Raw genomic sequence first — 19,749 nt, forward strand, 5'->3', positions numbered from 1 at the left:
CTTTTTTTTTGTAGTACTCAAATGTAATTTTCATCTAAATTCACTCAAAATTAAATGAATGTAAAGATCTTTTATTGTTACACTAAACATGTTTCCACAAACAAGCATTACTAAAGTTAGTAAATTAAAATGATATGTTCACTTAGTTACATTAAATAAGTGTCTAAAGTTCTTCTATTTGTTGAAATGTCTTGAGCATGCAGCAAGGTATTGTATGAAACATCTAATACAAGGCAAACTAATGCATATTAAGTAATAATACATTTTGTAGTAAGCCATTCAAATAGATCATTTACAAAAGTAAACTACAAGATGCCGGATGGAGGAAGTAGTTCAAGAATTCATTGTTTTTTGATGGTCAGGAAGATCATTGCTACAAAGTATGAAGGCAACTATTGTTCTTGTAGATAAAAATAACAAAATAAGTGCTTTAATCTAAATCTAAATAACTTTAATCAAGATTGTGCACACAGCATTATTCTCTTTTTCATTTCTCCCAAACTATTGAGTGAAATAATTGAATGGTTTGTTTTAAATGTTAGTGAGTTGAGATACTTGAAATTATGTATTGTTAAATGTGTTAAAAATTAATGTTTCAAACCACATGACAAGAACAATGGATGCCTAACCATTCATAGTGAATGAGTCATGGTGAATGTCATCAAAATTTCATTCATGATTATACATTAAAATCTCCTCTTGCTTGAAAAGTTGGTTATCGGTATTACTAATGTATCCTCTCTAATTCAACTAAGAATAAACTGAGTACACTCACCTACGCTGATCTCTATCTTACACTGTACTGAGCTTAACAAGTCCACGATCACTTTCTTGTTTTAAGGAATCACCATGATTTGTATTTGTCTCAGAGATAAGAGGCTTCCTCTGTTCAGCTGCATCACTACTACTTTCTACATTATTGCCTGATGTTTGGTAAATAGTCTGTGCAACTGGAGCAACTGGCATTGCAGGCTGGAAGAAAAAAACTAGAGGTAATTTGGTGTTAACCATTAGAAATAAACAACCACTGCAAATGAGGTTGATTGTACCTGTATTGAAAAAACTTTAGTCTCAGAGGATGACAGGATATAGCAATGGTTTTATACAAGGGCGATAAGTCAATATGACCATACAATATGTTCTCCAAAATAGCATATAGTCCATTCAGCATATATGAAGTATGTCTCACTACATCTAGGAGAGTTATCCCTGCACTTTATTATCATTGCCAATCATGAAGTTTCCCGGGTTTATTTCCTACCTCTTGACTTGTAGCTACTGATCCATATTGTCCCCGCTCAGCTGAATCACTAGGATCTGGAACAATGACACCACGAAGATCTAATAAACTATAAAAATACACTCAGGTATTAGGAAACAGACTATAACATCCTCAATCTGCTGGTCTTCCACACTTGATCAATATGAAACAAAATGATAGCTTTATGTGGACTACACATGATATAAAACAATTCACTACCTTGGACGGACTGGAGCACAGAGGACCTCAAGGCAATTAGCCCAGACGGATCCTTTACTGTAAGGATTATAATTGTTCTGTCCTCTTCTGGATGAAAATGTTCCTTTTATCTGAAATATATTTAAAATTTGATTTAATTAATAAGCTCAAGGTCTACAGCTTGTTGTTGCTATCTGTAATACTTACATCTTCATTAGTTGTTTGATTTGAAGCAACAAGATAACTATGAAATCCAGTTAAACCAAGAACTGACCAAATTGAAAAGAAACACACGATAGCCTCCAATATAGTGAACAAAATCAAGGAAAATTTGTTCTACTAACACACAATTTTTTATTTCTAATCCAGTAATTACTACCACAACTACTTGTCTAGAGAAGTTCAAAGGATATCTAGCAGGAGATGCCTTAACTGCATCAACAAAACCGCCTTTATCTTGAGATACTACACAGAGAAATAATTAACAATTAGGGGATCAATTAGAACACAAAAACAAATGATGGAACAACAGAACTAATTAAAAAACAATAACTTACATAAAACTAAGTGAAGGATGACAAAGGCAAAAATATAAACACAATAAATTGATAGAGAAACTAAAAATAAGTAGAAATATCTATAATTCCTTTGGCCAACACAATTGCCAACCTAAAAAAAGTTATTAAAAATATATTAACTCATCATTTTAAAATATATACTTGAATTAAATGCTTTTTTGCAAATTTTCAAACCTTACCCAAGGGCAATGATGATCAAACCGATCTAAAATAAAAAACAATACAAAGTTAGGAAAAATAAAGACTAATTAATAGATTCATCCAAATTTGAAAAATAAGGTAACTCACCTACACAGTTATCACACATACTACAATGAGATGCTCGTGGTGGTCGGAATATTTTACAAGTAAAACAATATTTTAGTTTTACAGTTTGTCCATTGACTGTTATATCTCTTGTTCTAGCTGGAGGACGATATCCTTGGGACTGGCTTGTTTCCAGTGCTAAACAAAAACACATTAAAAAATTATAATTACACTGGATAAGCTTGAGATAACTACAAGAAGTAACCCACACATAACTAACTTAGCTCTATCAGTTTTAAACTGTTTTTACTAGATGTCTCTTATTGATCCAATTTATCACTATAGGGTCAATAAGGATAATCTTTTTTGATCCAGTATTAACCTAAGTTGGATCAAGAATGAAATCTAATGCACAGGAGGAATCAATTTACCAATATGTTTTTCAATGTAATCAGCTTCATCATGAGTAGCTCTTGGAACAATTCCAGGGTCAATAAATGCTGCCCTTGCAAGAGCACCAAGTGAAAATAAGAAGAACCATATAGCAATGAAAGGTACAACTGGAGAAACATTATTATACAGGTATGGACAGCTAGAAAAAAATAAAAATACTTTTAGGCACAATATTGATATTTTAATATCTTGAGGTCAAATGGTTGTATTCTGATGTAATTATACCCAAGGACCAACTAAAAATTTACTGTTATTATCCTGATTTGTTCAACAAGATTTTTGCAATGAAATATCAAACTAATTATTCAAACAAACAATTATGCATAGAAATTAGCCAAGATTTAAGCCCAGCCCACAAGCTTGATTAGAAGAAAATGTAACTAAATATTACTATATTTCATGATATAAACTGCCAAAATTAATTTGATATGCCTTGATCTCTGTATTAGTATAATTTAAGTGCTAAGAAACGAAAAACTCATATCTTATTTGATATGTATATTCATAGATGTATATATTGTCACTGATTGTACTATAATTACAATAGCACGATTTCAGTTTTACTATTGTAACACAATAGACCATGGCTAATAAATAGCGTAATATAAATACTTGATAAAACGCTTGTCTACACCCATTCAATAAAAACACAATCTATGAAATGCACTCACTCGAAGGCGAAAAATAATGCACTTGTTGAGAGTATTAATACTGCTGTGAATATACAAACACCATTCGCTCTTGCCATGATAACTCTTCCATTTAAATAGAACTTGTTTCTGCCAGGGAAATTCTCCCATTTTCGTTTAGGCGACATCTTCTTTATCTCTTCGTACTTTTGAGTCATAAGTTCTTCGACATGACACCATATACAGCATGAAAATTTACATATAAATTATCGTAATATCACTATATTTTCAACAACAAATTTGGAGGCATATCTTTCGCAGACTGCCGCTTTCCTTACGCTTGTTCAGACGTCCAATATCTCAGGTATTTTATAACGATTTATGAGCTGCTTTGAGAGAAAACAAATAGAGGAAATGCAGGAAAAAAGCAAACGAAAAGACAATTTGTTGCTAAAAATTAAAGGCAGATGGCCTGCTGATCACGGACTTGACAAGATCAGGTGACGCATGCTCAGTGTCTGGCCTCAGGTTGATGACGTCATATTTTATCTTCATGGATTAGATTTTAACAAAAATAACATTTTTTGAGGCGTTTTGTGCGAATTCAGCCTTCTAAATGAAGCATAAAATTTCAAAAAAAAATTCACACAGGAAATATTGCTTGACAGTACTAAACACTAGCCATATCCCTTGCAACGATTCTTATTAGTTTAATATTAACTATGGTTTAGATCAAGAGATCAGTGGAATATCCACCTGATCGCAGGAAACTATTCAGAATGGCGATCATGCTGAACGGGGCGCAAGCATTGTGCCGTATTTCCTTACGATCATTGCCAGTTTTTTTTAAAAAAAGCAGTCGTAGTTTCAGCTCAGAGCCTCCGTTAACCAGCAAGCGATACCCTGATCTTAAACGCGGAGACTACTGCGAGATAACCAACGATGACCTGGCAAAATTTATGTCTATTCTTGGCGCCCACCGGGTGATACAAGATGATGAGGAAATTGCACATTGTAATACGGACTGGATGAAGACACTTCGAGGTGCAAGCAAAGTGTTATTGAAACCTAAAACAACACAAGAGGTTTCTGAAATTTTGGCATACTGCAATTCTAGGAAAATTGCAGTTGTGCCCCAGAGTGGAAATACTGGTTTGGTTGGTGGTAGCACACCTGTTTTTGATGAAGTGATTTTGTCACTAGGTTTAATGAATCAAATTATCAGTATGGATGATGTTTCTGGTATTCTAACTTGTCAAGCTGGTTGCATCCTGGAGAAACTAGATAACTTTCTCTTTGAGAAGGGTTTCATCATGCCATTAGATTTAGGTGCAAAAGGCAGTTGTATGATCGGTGGAAATATTGCTACAAATGCAGGTGGATTAAGGCTGTTACGATATGGTTCTCTCCATGGGACAGTGCTAGGCCTTGAAGCAGTTCTTCCTAATGGGCAGATTGTTGATAACTTATCTACATGCCGTAAGGATAATACTGGATATCACCTCAAACATATGTTCATAGGATCTGAAGGGACATTAGGTGTTATAACTGCTGCATCCATCATGGTTCCTTACTTACCCAGTTCTATCAATGTAGCATTGTTGGGCTGCCGGAGTTTCCAAGATCTCCTACTTATTTTTAAAGCTGCAAAGTCCATGCTTGGAGAAGTGCTATCTGCATTTGAAATGATGGATTCATTGAGCATTAAAGCAAGTGAAGTTACAGGAATTCAAAACCCAATCCAGGAAAACCAGTTTTATGCACTAATTGAAACATCAGGTTCTGATTCAGCACATGATGAAGAGAAACTAACAAAGTTTATGGAATTCTTGATGAATAATGATCTGGTCCAAGATGGTACCATTGCCACAGATAAACAGAAAATGACAAGTATCTGGGCAATACGGGAAAATATAACACTAGGATTGAACAAAATGGGTTATACATATAAATATGATATTTCTCTCCCTGTAGTTGGCTTGTATGACATTGTTAAAGATCTTAGAAATAAGATTGGTGATCAAGTGATCACCATTGTTGGCTATGGTCATATTGGTGATGGTAACCTTCATCTGAATATAATTGGCAAAGAGTTTGATGCCAACATAAACCAGATTTTAGAAACATTCATATTTGAAAGGGTTAGAAGTTGCCAAGGAAGCATCAGTGCGGAACATGGTATTGGATTCAAAAAGACAAAATATTTGCATTACTCAAAGTCCAATGAATGTATTGAGATGATGAAAGCCTTGAAAAAGATGTTTGATCCACATGGCATTCTTAATCCATACAAAGTTCTTTATAATAATTGAAACATGATTCACATGGATTGTCGATTAGATTTAGAAAGACAATAGAGTAGTAACCATAGGAATTTGTTTGATTTATTTGACAATTGCATGCTTGTGGGTATTTTAATTGGGTATTTGTTATGTATGAAAACAATGTATAAAAATTAATCAAAATGCATCGATTTAATCCAAATTTTTTTTCAATAAAACATTATAAAAATGGTCACTTCTAACAGAGTGTACTAGAAATAAAATAAAAACTGAATGGCTTTGGTAACATACATACTGCTTATTCATCCCCATGAAATATTAATCAGAGTCAGAGGTGGGTTCCACTACAGGTGGTGACACACGTTTTTGCATGAGTTGTGGGCCTGTAAAATGAAAAAGACTATTACTGACTAGAAATGGACTTGGAATTCTCTTCCATGAACAAAGTATTGTTTAGAGAAGAGTGCTGCACTAGCATAAATAAAAGTTTAATTTTTACCAGCGAGAGTGTATATAGAGCCAGCGCGTGTTGTGCGAGTGGCTACAATCATGCCAGACTCTTTCACTGCACCTTTATATTGACTACTGGTTTGACCTGGTAGAGAATAACTCCTTGGTTGGTACATTATGGTGTTAGCAGTTAGAGATGTCTGAGCAGGCAAGGAGCTGCTGCGATGTTTACTAGAAGCTATAGATATCTTTCTTTTGGATCTTTCTTGTGATAACTGGGTAGAGAGAGATTCTTGTGTAACCACTTCTTCAGGAATGGATAGGATTTCAGCAGGCGATGTCTGAGCAGGCAAGGGGCTGCTACGATGTTTACTAGAAGCTATAGATATCTTTCTTTTGGATCTTTCTCCTGATATCTGGCTGGATAGAGATTCTTGTGTAACCACCTCTTCAGGAATGGATTGGATTTCAGCAGGCGATGTCTGAGCAGGCAAGCAGCTGCTGCGGTGTTTACTAGAAGCTTTAGAAATCTTTCTTTTGGATCTTACTCCTGATATCTGGCTGGATAGAGATTCTTGTGCAACGACGTCCTCAGGGAGGGATATATGACTAGTGCCTTGTACGACATTGCTTCCATACTGAACCACCATTGATGCGTCATCAGATACGCAACCACCATCGTCAAGAGAAGATTGTTGAAGTAAAGGAAGCTTTGTTTCAATATCGAGACCTGAGGTGGTCACATTGCTTTTCTTTTTTACAAGAGAGCGGAATGACATAAGATTTCTTGCAAAACTCTTTATGTAAGATACTCCACTTCTTCCCTTTTGGATCGTATTACCTAAAATTACACGGAAAGTAATTGGTCGATTTTCGTACAAGGATCGTCCACCCCTCTTAAAAAAATACACTTTAGAAATACTGACCATCGATTGCATCATTGTTACCAGTTCTAAGCCCGGCCATCATTCGTTTCTTCCTAAATTTTCCGCCTTTATCAACCAGCTCATTGAACAGTTTACTTGGGGCAAAGAGATTGGTTTTCTTCAAAGCATGTCTATTGCCATGAGGCGGTTGTTTTATGTGTTGCCTCTCCTGGGATTCCGGGTAAACATAGCGATATATCATCCATAACCAGGTGACAAGCAGAGTGATACTCGTTAGAGAAAGACCCTTGATATTTGTTAAAGATGATAGAATATCAAGCAGAACCTAATCAAAAAAACAACTAGAATAAAGGATCAAGTCTACCTGAACCTCCTAAGGAAAAGGCAGCCCAGTTTTCATTTGTTCCCCACCTGTCTTCATAATGATATATTGCAAGACAGAATAGTAAATGTCTTGTATTACTGTATATTTGTAGGTAAAGGATACGGCAATCATGAAACGCTTCTGTTGTTTGTAAGGCAATAAAGGTTTCTTTCTTGTCCTAACATTACACCAGTTGTAAACGAACTTTGGATCACCTAATGGTACGTTTGAGGTGTCTGTTTTCCAACCATCATCACAAACACAAATGTCACCAACACGCTTACCGTGATTACAACGGACCGGAATCTATAGACAAGAAGCAAGCAAACGTATCATGCATAGTTTAACACTTAGTTTCCATCATCTGTCCTAACTATCCTAACTACAAACTCACAGGATCCGAGGGGCCAATATTCTTGAATCTTGCTCTCTGAGATGCCTCCATATGACTTTCAACGTTGGCTTTTAGATCTCGCTCTTCATCCGTAGTCAGTTCTTTCTGAATTAAGCTTTTGCATTTATTGTGATCTTTATCAAACGCCTGCAGGAGAATAACGATGTTCAAAATGACGAAATAACGAAGCTATTACACTTTAATGAACTCAACGAACCGTTGTAGGTAACCCTTCGTCATCCTTGCTTGTGTAACATTCATGAACTGGTTCGCATAATTTTGTCTCCTTTCTGAAGAAATTTCTCTTGCCGTTGTATTTTTGAACACAGTTTACAGGTTTGCATCTTCGTCTTGGGTCCTATGAATGAAAATTAAAAGAAATATCAGGGCAAAATCAATTAAAAGATAACAAACGAGAAGTTGAATATTACCAGATCCATTGTATCGCAAACTTTTACTTTCTTTACTTCACCAAGAACCGTTTCTAAAACAGAAAAGATGACGCTGCAATTGCGAACGATTTTGCCCGTTTTCCTAAGATTTTAGGCCGTACATACAATAACAATCATCATATATTCTTACTGTAGAGTGATCCAAGCCACGATTCTTGCTCCTCGGGTATGTAAGTTGTATTAAAACGTATTGTATGAGCGATTCTGTTTTTACCATGCCACAGATGAAATACACACTGACCAACTCTATCCAGTGGGTACTGAGAAGTGAGAATAAAATACCACAGTATTAGAGATGATAATTTACTCAGAACCCATCATAAACTTGGACTAGCATTTAAATATACGCAACGCACTAGGTTTGTGAAAAGATACGTAATGTCTCCTTTCTTTAACGGTTCTAATGTGACAGGCAATCCACCATGAAGGTCCATTGACTGTGGAGAAAAATGAGAAATATTGCACTGTGTATGGTATGAAGAAGTGTGCGAAAAACTATGAAAACGGAACATACCTCACAGTCGTATTTTGAACTACTTCCAGGATGTATCCAACAGCATTTCGTGTTTTTTGAGTGAATCTTTTTTGAACTGACCCCAGAATCTAAAGCAACTGTCATGACTAAAAAGAACATAAGAAATATATTTAATCGTCATTTTATTTTAGTACGTTTTGTAAAGCACTCAACGATACTTACAAAAAACAACAGCAATTTCCCCTGGTCTCACTTTTGAATGTCCAGATTTCTTAAAAAAAAAACATTGGCATTACTCGCAACATTTATACAAAACAGTCGGAAAAAAATATTAAAAAAGCCTTACCGCTACATAAAAGTCGCCATAATTAAATGAATATCCACACGAAATTAAGTAAAAATACAAGAAAACGTTTCCAGATATCAAATTAGCCTTCATTTCCCCGATACCATTAAAAATTTGCGCTATTTTAAAAAGATTTAGTTTTTCAATTTTTCGACCTAAAACGCCATTTTTTAAAAAAGAACCAATAGAAACGCAGGAAACAAGGAGGGTCTTAACCGTACGGAATTTATACCCACGTATACGATATGTGAACGTCGGAGGTATTCACCTCTCAGCTATACTTTCCCTGAAGTCATTATTCTCGGACACGAGTAAAAAAAAAATAAGGTTTAATGTACAACTAGGGAATACTTAATAGTCTCCAACAGAAATACAATTTCTTGAAAATAAGTCTATTCTTCTCCAACTTCTTTTACTTAAGTTAAAATATTTTCCAAAGTGTGCGTCTGTCAGCTAAATAGATTAATGTCACCAATTTCTTGTGGTTGTCGCTGGCCAAATAAAGAGCTGAACAGTTCGTTTCTAAATTAATGGTAAAAGAAATCGGTAAAATTTAACCTGAAGAAAATGAAACACGGCATAGAAACATTGCATACCTGGAGGAATCTGTCATTGTTCCCCTGTTTTGGGGTGCCATGAAACTAACTAGTTTAGTGTGGACATCGTATCTAATGAGTAAGACAATGTCAATGAAGTTAGATTTTTTCATTCGGAACCTAATCTAGCCAAAGCAAGACGAACCTACCTCAATCTTCTACCTTTACTGGCTTTTGTATCAACCTTTCGTTTCACTTTATTTCTTAACCTTTGAATCTCAAGCCATTGCCTGTGTGAAAGAAACAAGCCGTGTCGGTCCCATGCATGTACATACGAGTTTCATTTCATTTTGACAAATATCAAAGCCTGTTACCTTCCCATTGCTATTGGATCATTGGAATCAACATTTGATTTTCTTTCAATGAATTCCCTGAGCAACTTTCACGACGAAAAGAAAGTTCGTTAACTACGTTTTGATAAGAATGTTTTGATCTTTGCGTAAAACTTATTTATGGTACGTAAAGATCGAAATACTAAGCTACCTGATGATAGAAATCATCATCATCAAATATTTCACTATCAAAATCCTTTAAATGAATATCACGTTCTTCCTATGAAAAGATTGATAACTAGCGGTAGTTATACCATCAATTAGAACGTTAAAACAAGGTCAAACAATTAGATCATGAGAGAAATACCCGCGACAATTAGATTATCTCACCTGATCATCCTTTTCTTTAACTTGCGTTTTTCCCAACACTCGATATGAACTGCGTTTCAATTGTGTTCTCTTTATTAGTCTATCTCTGTCACTAAGAATCTTAAAAATGATAAATATGAACTAAATTATATCATTTAAAAACAAATTATTCAATATCCTTGGCATTAAATTTAAGAAATAACTTTACCTGTTTGATTTGGTTCAGTGTTGATCTGTCAAATGAATTGAAAGACTGCAAAGAAACACAATTCTCAGGTGAGAAGCTTTGCAATATCTTTAGGGGATACTGAGGGCCTTTAAAGATCATAGAATGATTATCAGAGGTACCTGGAGGTAGTTAATCTGATCAACAAGTTTGTATCAACATATTAATCACCTTGTTACTGACTTTACCAGAAGCAAGTCTTGTTTTCTCATTCCACTTCTTGATTGTTGCATCTCTAAAATGTTCAAATGCTGCATGGCGTTTAACAATATACCCAGAGTATTCATCCACTGGCTGTGAAGAAAATAATAATAATTAATAATAATTCCTGTGATATTATAGAAAGCAAGTGGTTAGAATGATTTACCATGGACTGTTTTCTCTTCCTTGCTAGCTTCAAGGTAGGCTCATCACAATCATTCAACTTTTTTTCTTTCTTATCTTCTGACATATGAGCTTCATCATCACTGGGTATATCTTCATCTGAATCATTTGCTTTGCTTTCCTCCAGAAGTATTCTAACTGTATCTGAGTTCTTTTCAAACAATGTTTGTTGAAGAATTAACAAGTTATGAAGCAGGTTTGTCAATAGTTCTTGAGCTAAATAAAAAATATATAAGTTTTCTGTCCTGTTTTAAAAAGAATAACAAACAAGGCTAGGAGTATCTAGCTTGAGCACCAAGTATTCCACATGTCATAAAGCATAAAATCATCTATCACGGAACAAACATTAAGGCTGTACTGGTGGTATACACTCACTGTTATTTAATTCACGTTTGATCTGATTTCCTCCATTTTCTTTCATTCTATTAAGCATGTTATATTGTGGCATCTTGTTCACCTCAACCAACATCTTTTGTAATCTTATACGATTCTCAAGTAGGCTGTCCCACAACCCTATAAAAGAGAGGATAAATAGAATTTAATACTACATGTGAGAAATTTATTATCTTTGACTACAAACCAAGTTTTCCGCATGGGAGCAAAAAACCATTACAACAGTGTTAGGTATTTCCCTCTTACCAATTTGATGAACAACTGCTTGTCCTTTTTCAACTTCATCTTTATCTGAATCAGAAAATTTCTTTACTCCTTCATATTTTCCACTTTCCTGCTTTTTCACTTCATAATCTTCCACATCTTCATTGTCCAGTTCTGCATCTTGTTCTGACATTTCTTCCTGATCTTCCACTTCACTTTCATCTTCTTCATTATTATCCTCTTCACTTTCATCTTCCTCCAGCTTTTCATAATTCTCCCCTCTCTCATTTTCAACAACAATAGAGTCCTCATTTTCACTTTGATCACTCGATGATTCATGAAATTCATACTTTCCCTCAAGCATAACTTGCAAATCCTGACCGTTTTTGTACTCTGATGTACTGTCATCTAAAAATATATCATATATAATAATATCACGTGAAAAAAGCAATATGACGCCTCTAAACAACAACTCATAACATTACCATTATCAGACAGTTCCTTTAGGAAGTCGTCAGTAGAATCTTCTCTCAACTTCAACTGTTGTTTCCTGGATATAGTTTTTCCTGCATACCTCAGATCTTCATCAGCTAACAATATGGCTGCTTTCTTTCGTAAATTACTTCTTGTCGTCGCCTCAGTTTCACTGTCATTCTCATAGACATCACCTTTACTTATTACACGAGCCCTCGTCAGGTCGTCCTCGAAATTATCAAGGTTTATTTTACCTGGAGCAGGCAACGAAAGTAGTTTTAATTCTTCTGCCAAAGACGCCATGTTGAATCGCCACTGATCTATAACACGAGGGGCTGGTCTGGATCACTAAGCAGTGAGAAAATACACCGGTTTATTGGAACCACCGTGTTGGAACAATTCCTGTGTCGTTTCTATAATTTTTACCCGAGCAAAATCACTATGAAATTTAAGGTGTAACTTTGTGAATGAACAGCTTTTCATTTATTTTAATTTAGCAGTATGATAACGATTAGAATTATTTAAGCTTTTCCGTGCGCGGTGCGTCCATTGTATCAAAAAATCCAAGCCTCCAGAAAAAAACTTCCAGATTTTGCCAGATATTCTCATGCGCAAAAAAGGTAGTGAAATAAAGACAAATAGCCTACTTTCATTATGTTTTTTATTGGATAATAAATAATAATACATTTTATGCACAAAGCATTGACGAATTTATTACCATACATACAGTTCAGTACGCCTTTCATCCACCTAATTATGTTTGCTCTATTCAAAAACATAAAATCCTAAACTTGGTCTGGAGACATTGTCGTATCCACCATCAAAATACTTTTCTAACACAGACCATGGTCGATGATAGACGAACACAAACTCTTCACACCCCTCGTAGATATCGCGAATTACGGAAAAGAATGCCAACTCTTTTAGAGGGTATTTAACTCCTTCATCTAAATCAATCGCAGCATCACTGCCTTCTGGCATGCTTCTTTCACGACCATGTTTCATAGAGACCAGAGCAGGTTGTGTACATTCCTTGACATCTTTTTGAAATTGATCATTAACTTCATACAAATGCTTCACGTATTTTAACGCATCAACGTAGTGGCTTGAACTCTCGACATCACGAACCCAGTTTATGTATTCGACTGAATCATCCTGCATTTGACATGAGCGGATTGCTTCTTCACATTTATGGCGAAGACGATTTGCTTTCACTCTGGCAGATTTTTCCGGATTCTTGCTGCCAACAGCTCTGTAGTTATGTTCACTTATTTTATCCGCAATGAACATCATGATCTTAAGCAGAAAACCTGTATTTATTTTGTGTAACAAGTTAGAAAGATTCTACTGACAGAAATTGTGGACAAAAATGTAAAACTGCAGTCACAATAGCATTGCACCGCCATCGCAATAGCTTAGGTTCGATTCCTGCCGGAGGACCTATAGTTGTCACAATAGCTTTACCATCATAACACATTAAGCTAAAATATATTCCGACTTACCTTGTCATTTGAATTATCCTTTGCAATTTGTAGCATTTTTACCAAATTACCCTTTTCATAAAAAAACGGGTTTCCTGGACTAATTCCTAACATAATGCGGCGTTTATTCTCCAAATACGTTCGACCATTTTTTATGGCTTGTGATTCCTGCATTTTCTTAACAACGATGATGTTAACAGCGAGAGGAGTTAAGTGCATGTGGTTGCTGGACGTGGATGAATGCGTTTTTAATCGTAACATTTCCCATTACCTTTAAACACTGTCGAATATCATGTGACGTGATAAACCATCTTCATCAAAAGACATTTAAACTACTAATTACTACATATATATGCTAATATTTATTGAACACGTGTTGGTAATATTTAGTTAGATGAGGATTTCTCAGAGAGATAAAACGCAATTTATAAGAAATGCGTTCTCGTTGGAAATGAATTTTAAAAAAATAATGAAGTAAAAAAATTATGGAAAGTTGTTTTATCGGTTATTCCCTCCAGCCTAAGGCGTTCTGGTGAATTATTACAAATTCGCGGTGTAAACAAAGTAATCGGATTTCTTTTTCCGAATATAAGATGATTTGAAAGATCAAAAGAGGATTTTCGGATTTCAAACTATCATGATATGAACACATGTCACGAACAACAAGTCAGCGTGAAAAATATAAATTTTGATGTTAAAATTGAAAGACAATATAAAAATATCAGACGAAATCCATGGATCAAGTTTTAAAATCTTCAATGATTAGTGACTTCAAAGACATAATCAACTAAAAACACACTAATCCCCATCCCAAGTAAGATTCCACTTTGTAAAAACATGAAACCAATGCTAGACGCCAGCCCCTCTTCATATTTCTTCCCAGGAACCCCTGGGGCGAGAAGCATCATGGCAGCACATAAACCATATCCATTCACAACTCCCATTACCCCTAACGGGAAGTAGGCCACCCAATTAGCTTGCAAGCCCAACACACAGGGTTTGAAATAGATCAATAAAATAGGTATTGCAATGAGTAATTGAATAAGACAGTTAAAAATCACCGTCCTTTTATTGTAGATTATACCAAGTATTGGTAGGTTTTTACCAATAGCGTCACCAACGGAAAAGCAGCCGAACAGAATGACAACAAACCAGCCAGTTTTATCACTACCAGGGTCTGGTGTAGTCGAGAGGTGGGACTCACAGAACTGTAGTTGGTGTGATGGTTAGGGGTTGGGCAATTATGATTGCGTCTTCATTCTTGGAGTATTTCACCAAGATAGCGACACAAAAGCAAGCAATAACGATGATCAGATCCACTAGTGCGAAAGATAGCCACTCAGTCGAAAGCCACGTCTCTTATTTTGCAAATGCTCAAGAAATCCTTTGGACACACAACGGATGACGAAGGTTGCTGCAAACGCGCAGACTCCACCAGACTGAGCCGCTTGCACCCCGAAGGTAGGAAAATTTTTCCCAACGAAATCATACAGCGCTCCTCTGCCAAAGTTTTGAGTGATCGCCGCTAGGAATACTACAGCATGAATCAATCCAAACTGCAGTGGATATTTCCTCCAGAGGTGTTAGTACGACTTCAACAACAAGTAAAATGGCAGATATGATGACAGTCAAAAATAAAACAGCAGCAACACTAGCAGCTGCACTAGCAGCAACTCCGGCAGTGACGCTAATATAAACTTCTGGTTTGTAGTCAGAAAAGAAGTAATTAAAATAATCAACAGCATTGAAGCTAAGAAACACGGCGCTCTGCACGGATGCACCAATAAACCAACACGCTATGTAAAGTTTAATTCGCGAAGCCATGAAGAGTTTGTAATCGTTCGTTTGCTTTTCGGACCTGTATAAGTATATCAACTCTTCAACAGTCTCAGATCAAATGGCAATTTACTAGCTTTCCTTCCAAAATATCTCAGCGAAATACTGTACTTTACCTAGAAATGCTAAAATGTGCATGTGAATGCACGCGTGTCATGTCACATTTGTTTCTTAGTAAAGATTGTCTCGTGATATCCATGTTACGGAAAACAAAGTCGCTATCATGTATTAGAAAAAGCATCAAATTGCAGGTAAAAAAATTCTATTATTATTATTCATTTCTTTAGAAATTAATTGGTTTCACAGTCAATGAACATCAAAATATTAACATAGCATGACTAAATTTTCGGGCTGGCTACGCCACTGCCTATTCCAAAAGATAAAATCCTAAACTTGGTCTAGAGATGTTATCATATCCACCATCAAAATACTTTTGTAACACAGACCATGGTCGATGATAGACGAACACAAACTCTTCACACCCCTCGTAGATATAACAAATGACTGATAGAAACGCTAACTCCTTTAACAGGTATTTAACTCCTTCATCTAAATCAATTGCAGCATCACTGCCTTCTGACATGCTTCTTTCACGACCATGTTTCATAGAGACCAGAGCAAGTTGTGTAGATTCCTTGACATCTTTTTGAAATTGATCGTTAACTTCATACAAATGCTTCACGTATTTTAACGCATCAACGTAGTGGCTTGAACTCTCGACATCACGAACCCAGTTGATGTATTCGACTGAATCATCCTGCATTTCACATGAGCGGATTGCTTCTTCACATTTATTTCGAAGACGATTTGCTTTCACTCTGGCAGATTTTTCCGGATTTTTGCTGCTAACAGCTCTGTAGTTATGTTCGTTTATTTTATCCACGAGAAAAAGCATGATCTTAAACAATTAAACGGAGTAAAAGTTACACTTGCAGTTGTCTAAATGGCATCTTTATTTTCATGGTTGGTTAAAATATATATTCTCACCTTGTCATTTGAATTATCTCTCGCAAATTCCAGCATTCTCACCAAATTTTCAATTTTATAGAAAAACGGGTTTCCCGGACTAATTCCTAACATAATGCGTCGTCTATTTTCCAAATACGTTCGACCATTTTTTATGGCTTGTGATTCCTGCATTTTCTTCACGAAATATATGTTAACAGCAAGGAGAGTTAAGTGTATGTAGTTGCTGGTCGTGGATGGATGTGTTTCTAACAACTCCTCTAAACAGCCTCAAATATCACGTGAGATAATGACCTATCTTCATTGTCAAAATCCATATTTCCTCTAGCTTATTCCATATGATCATATTACTTCAACAACAAGTTTCGAAATTCCCCACTACAGCTTGATTTATCAGCAATCATTTTTTAGGAAAGCATTTGTTTTATAGAAATATTGTTCCTTTGAACCAGGCAGAACCAGAATACTAGCATGGCAGAACTAAATCGCCAGGCCGCTACTGATAACACCTGTCGCAAGGCAGAATTATTAGACATTGAACACAACGTATGTAAAGGATTAAAATTGAAGTGTAGATAAATTACGTCTTTCGCTTTCAAAAGAAATATTTGAAAGCAACGTTAAACTCCCCCCTCACCGGTTTCCAGGAAATACTTCGGATAATATTTAAAGATTTCTATGGAATATAAAGTCACGTGAACTCATCTTGATCAAGCGAGGCGATAATATTGATTTGTTCTGCATTTCAACTTCACATTTTATCATTTATTGAAGAAGACAAGCTTTTAAAACAAGGAGAACGTTGCTTATTCAATCATCGCTACGATAATGTTAACTTTTCTTGCGGTTCTATTTCTAAATAGGATATTGAAAGTAAGTAGTTGTGAATTATTTTCGCGCGATAGAAATTATTTAATAAACCAGTCTTTCATCTTTCTACGTTTCACCATAGTTATTTCACAAACCCCACAAAACACAGACAGCTTAGGACAGTGAAAGTCACAGAAGATGCCTCGCGCCATCACTGCTCACATTCTCACACGATCAACACAAGAAGCTGTTACTTCATTTCAAAGCTTGCCTCCGGAAAATGAACTCTTATCTTGTTTTATAGTTTATGAAACACATATTTGCATGTTTAATATTGTATAGTTATTGTTGGTGATGTTTCGAGTTCCTTGGCGAAACCAAGCTGGGGAACGAATGCCAGAAGAAATACCAAAGTTGCCATTTGGTCATTTCAATGAAGTGAATTTCTTTGGTCGAGATCTTTCGAGAAAACATGGAGCAATATATTTTATCTGGCATTGCCTCACGCCTGTTGTGTACGTCATATGCTATGATTGACTTTTTATATCTCGTCTACTGTCTAGTGCAAAGCGCAGTTTTCAGCAAGGTTTTATAGGGCTGCGAAGAACAATTTTTTAGCTTAGGTGGTAACAAATATGATATCCAATAAATGAATGATGTGTTTCATTTAGCAGTACCCCATGAAGACCACGATTTGTTGCCCTATTATCTTAAATGAGATAATTACCAAGATATATGATATACAAATTCTTCTTTTACAGAATAATATCAGATGCTAAAGCTATTCGAACGTTCTATACAGAAATGAATGCGTTTTTAATCGTAACATTTCCCATTACCTTTAAACACTGTCGAATATCATGTGACGTGATAACCCATCTTCATCAAAAGACATTTAAACCACTGATTACTACATATATATGCTAATATTTATTGAACACGTGTTGGTGATATTTAGTTAGATGAGGATTTCTCAGAGAGATAAAACAGAATTTATAAGAAATGCGTTCTCGTTGGAAATGAATTTTAAAAAAAAATGAAGTAAAAAAATTATGGAAAGTTGTTTTATCGGTTATTCCCTCCAGCCTAAGGCGTTGTGGTGAATTATTACAAATTCGCGGTGTAAATAAAGTAATCGGATTTCTTTTTCCGAATATAAGATGATTTGAAAGATCAAAAGAGGATTTTCGGATTTCAAACTATCATGATATGAACACATGTCACGAACAACAAGTCAGCGTGAAAAATATAAATTTTGATGTTAAAATGAAAAGACAATATAAAAATATCAGACAAAATCCATGGATCAAGTTTTATAATCTTCAATGATTAGTGACTTCAAAGACATAATCAACTAAAAACACACTAATCCCCGTCCCAAGTAAGATTCCACTTTGTAAAAACATGAAACCAATGCTAGACGCCAGACCCTCTTCATATTTCTTCCCAGGAACCCCTGGGGCGAGAAGCATCATGGCAGCACATAAACCATATCCATTCACAACTCCCATTACCCCTAACGTGAAGTAGGCCACCCAATCAGCTTGCAAGCCCGACACACAGGGTTTGAAATAGATCAATAAAATAGGTATCGCAATGAGTAATTGAATAAGACAGTTAAAAATCACCGTCCTTTTATTGTAGATTATACCAAGTATTGGTAGGTTTTTACCAATGGCGTCACCAAAGGAAAAGCAGCCGAACAGAATGACAACAAACCAGCCAGTTTTATCACTACCATGGTCTGGTGTAGTCGAGAGGTGGGAGGTGGGACTCACAGAACTGTAGTTGGTGTGATGGTTAAGGGTTGAGCAATTATGATTTCCATGAAACTGTGAGGTAATTCCGGGAAACAACGAATTTGTAATGACTAAAGATAGAGCAATAGTTGCCAATCCTGGGAGGTTGTTCTTGATAATTTGCCGACGCGATAGGTTGCGAATTGCTTCAGTACTGCTTAGTAGTGGAGTTTGTTCATCTGAACTTTCCCTCTGTTGATTCACTGCAGCCAAACGCCTTGCGTCTTCATTCTTGGAGTATTTCACCAAGATAGCGACACAAAAGCAAGCAATAACGATGATCAGATCCACTAGTGCGACATAAAGATAGCCACTCAGTCGAAAGCCACGTCTCTTATTTTGCAAATGCTCAAAAGATCCTTTGGACACACAACGGATAACGAAGGTTGCTGCAAACGCGCAGACTCCACCAGACTGAGCCGCTTGCACCCCGAAGGTAGGAAAATGTTTCCCAACGAAATCATACAGCGCTCCTCCGCCAAAGTTTTGAGTGATCGCCGCTAGGAATATTACAGCAAGAATCAATCCAAATCGCAGCTGAGTGGATATTTCCTCCAGAGGTGTTAGTACGACTTCAACAACAAGTAAAATGGCGGATATGATGAGAGTCAAAAATAAAACAGTGAAATGCTTTCCTCGTGGTGGAAAAAGGACAGTTAAAATAGCACCAGCACTAGCAGCAACTCCGGCAGTGACGCTAATATAAACTTCTGGTTTGTAGTCAGAAAAGAAGTAATTAAAATAATCAACAGCATTGAAGCTAAGAAACACGGCGCTCTGCACGGATGCACCAATAAACCAACATGCTATGTAAAGTTTAATTCGCGAAGCCATGAAGAGTTTGTATTCGTTCGTTTGCTTCTCGGACCTGTATAAGTATGTCCACTCATCAACAGCCTCAGATCAAATGGCAATTTACCAGCT

The 19,749-nt window shown here is 36.0% G+C and overlaps 7 protein-coding genes and 1 pseudogene across 7 annotated transcripts; 1 reads left to right on the forward strand and 7 right to left on the reverse strand.

Moving 5' to 3' along the window:
* Positions 1 to 66: 66 nt before the first annotated feature.
* LOC114538165 (probable palmitoyltransferase ZDHHC14) lies at positions 67 to 3,874 on the reverse strand. Its single transcript, XM_028559287.1, has 10 exons — positions 3,408 to 3,874; positions 2,715 to 2,875; positions 2,326 to 2,481; positions 2,217 to 2,242; positions 2,017 to 2,128; positions 1,873 to 1,924; positions 1,667 to 1,769; positions 1,481 to 1,590; positions 1,262 to 1,349; positions 67 to 972 (listed from the first exon to the last, which is right to left on the reverse strand). Exons 1-10 carry the CDS (start codon positions 3,581 to 3,583, stop codon positions 793 to 795), a joined length of 1,164 nt encoding a protein of 387 aa, XP_028415088.1. The 5' UTR covers positions 3,584 to 3,874; the 3' UTR covers positions 67 to 792.
* A 270-nt stretch (positions 3,875 to 4,144) lies between these two features.
* On the forward strand, positions 4,145 to 5,882 carry LOC114538183 (D-2-hydroxyglutarate dehydrogenase, mitochondrial-like). The gene has a single exon (XM_028559328.1). It carries the CDS (start codon positions 4,145 to 4,147, stop codon positions 5,675 to 5,677), a length of 1,533 nt encoding a protein of 510 aa, XP_028415129.1. The 3' UTR covers positions 5,678 to 5,882.
* A 31-nt stretch (positions 5,883 to 5,913) lies between these two features.
* On the reverse strand, positions 5,914 to 8,813 carry LOC114532868. Its single transcript, XM_028554465.1, has 10 exons — positions 8,709 to 8,813; positions 8,551 to 8,631; positions 8,325 to 8,454; positions 8,174 to 8,226; positions 7,960 to 8,100; positions 7,743 to 7,889; positions 7,472 to 7,654; positions 7,024 to 7,270; positions 6,147 to 6,938; positions 5,914 to 6,030 (listed from the first exon to the last, which is right to left on the reverse strand). Exons 1-10 carry the CDS (start codon positions 8,811 to 8,813, stop codon positions 5,966 to 5,968), a joined length of 1,944 nt encoding a protein of 647 aa, XP_028410266.1. The 3' UTR covers positions 5,914 to 5,965.
* Positions 8,814 to 9,328: 515 nt separating this feature from the next.
* On the reverse strand, positions 9,329 to 12,383 carry LOC114536146 (protein AATF-like). The gene is made up of 12 exons (XM_028557500.1): positions 11,945 to 12,383; positions 11,502 to 11,867; positions 11,238 to 11,375; positions 10,846 to 11,078; positions 10,650 to 10,772; positions 10,461 to 10,505; positions 10,274 to 10,372; positions 10,095 to 10,163; positions 9,926 to 9,990; positions 9,761 to 9,841; positions 9,612 to 9,683; positions 9,329 to 9,537 (listed from the first exon to the last, which is right to left on the reverse strand). The coding sequence occupies exons 1-12, from the start codon at positions 12,234 to 12,236 to the stop codon at positions 9,465 to 9,467; spliced, it is 1,656 nt and encodes a 551-aa protein (XP_028413301.1). The 5' UTR covers positions 12,237 to 12,383; the 3' UTR covers positions 9,329 to 9,464.
* A 290-nt stretch (positions 12,384 to 12,673) lies between these two features.
* On the reverse strand, positions 12,674 to 14,110 carry LOC114535761. The gene is made up of 2 exons (XM_028557074.1): positions 13,436 to 14,110; positions 12,674 to 13,229 (listed from the first exon to the last, which is right to left on the reverse strand). The coding sequence occupies exons 1-2, from the start codon at positions 13,673 to 13,675 to the stop codon at positions 12,699 to 12,701; spliced, it is 771 nt and encodes a 256-aa protein (XP_028412875.1). The 5' UTR covers positions 13,676 to 14,110; the 3' UTR covers positions 12,674 to 12,698.
* A 425-nt stretch (positions 14,111 to 14,535) lies between these two features.
* Positions 14,536 to 15,546, reverse strand: LOC114535775 (annotated as a pseudogene).
* LOC114535763 lies at positions 15,547 to 16,541 on the reverse strand. The gene is made up of 2 exons (XM_028557087.1): positions 16,238 to 16,541; positions 15,547 to 16,148 (listed from the first exon to the last, which is right to left on the reverse strand). The coding sequence occupies exons 1-2, from the start codon at positions 16,388 to 16,390 to the stop codon at positions 15,618 to 15,620; spliced, it is 684 nt and encodes a 227-aa protein (XP_028412888.1). The 5' UTR covers positions 16,391 to 16,541; the 3' UTR covers positions 15,547 to 15,617.
* A 1,168-nt stretch (positions 16,542 to 17,709) lies between these two features.
* Positions 17,710 to 19,683, reverse strand: LOC114534906 (equilibrative nucleotide transporter 7-like). The gene has a single exon (XM_028556373.1). It carries the CDS (start codon positions 19,657 to 19,659, stop codon positions 18,349 to 18,351), a length of 1,311 nt encoding a protein of 436 aa, XP_028412174.1. The 5' UTR covers positions 19,660 to 19,683; the 3' UTR covers positions 17,710 to 18,348.
* Positions 19,684 to 19,749: the final 66 nt, after the last annotated feature.

The sequence above is a fragment of the Dendronephthya gigantea genome, unplaced genomic scaffold (assembly GCF_004324835.1).
Source record: "Dendronephthya gigantea isolate DGI-Jeju-01 unplaced genomic scaffold, DenGig_1.0 000002F, whole genome shotgun sequence".
NCBI lineage: Eukaryota > Metazoa > Cnidaria > Anthozoa > Malacalcyonacea > Nephtheidae > Dendronephthya > Dendronephthya gigantea.

Coding starts and splice junctions, on each gene's coding strand:
- LOC114538165 (XM_028559287.1), bottom strand. CDS start 3,583: ATGACTCAAAAGTACGAAGAGATAAAGAAGATGTCGCCTAAACGAAAA. Junction 2,482..2,714: donor TTACATTGAAAAACATATTG/GTAAATTGATTC, acceptor GTTTTTGTTTAG/CACTGGAAACAAGCCAGTCC. Junction 1,925..2,016: donor CATCCTTCACTTAGTTTTAT/GTAAGTTATTGT, acceptor TTCTCTGTGTAG/TATCTCAAGATAAAGGCGGT.
- LOC114538183 (XM_028559328.1), top strand. CDS start 4,145: ATGGCGATCATGCTGAACGGGGCGCAAGCATTGTGCCGTATTTCCTTA.
- LOC114532868 (XM_028554465.1), bottom strand. CDS start 8,813: ATGACAGTTGCTTTAGATTCTGGGGTCAGTTCAAAAAAGATTCACTCA. Junction 7,271..7,471: donor AGAAGCGTTTCATGATTGCC/GTATCCTTTACC, acceptor ACAAATATCAAG/GGTCTTTCTCTAACGAGTAT. Junction 6,939..7,023: donor TAACAATGATGCAATCGATG/GTCAGTATTTCT, acceptor GTGTAATTTTAG/GTAATACGATCCAAAAGGGA.
- LOC114536146 (XM_028557500.1), bottom strand. CDS start 12,236: ATGGCGTCTTTGGCAGAAGAATTAAAACTACTTTCGTTGCCTGCTCCA. Junction 9,842..9,925: donor GATCCAATAGCAATGGGAAG/GTAACAGGCTTT, acceptor TCTTTCACACAG/GCAATGGCTTGAGATTCAAA. Junction 9,538..9,611: donor ACAATGACAGATTCCTCCAG/GTATGCAATGTT, acceptor CCATTAATTTAG/AAACGAACTGTTCAGCTCTT.
- LOC114535761 (XM_028557074.1), bottom strand. CDS start 13,675: ATGTTACGATTAAAAACGCATTCATCCACGTCCAGCAACCACATGCAC. Junction 13,230..13,435: donor AGGATAATTCAAATGACAAG/GTAAGTCGGAAT, acceptor TTTCTGCTTAAG/ATCATGATGTTCATTGCGGA.
- LOC114535763 (XM_028557087.1), bottom strand. CDS start 16,390: ATGCAGGAATCACAAGCCATAAAAAATGGTCGAACGTATTTGGAAAAT. Junction 16,149..16,237: donor GAGATAATTCAAATGACAAG/GTGAGAATATAT, acceptor TAATTGTTTAAG/ATCATGCTTTTTCTCGTGGA.
- LOC114534906 (XM_028556373.1), bottom strand. CDS start 19,659: ATGGCTTCGCGAATTAAACTTTACATAGCATGTTGGTTTATTGGTGCA.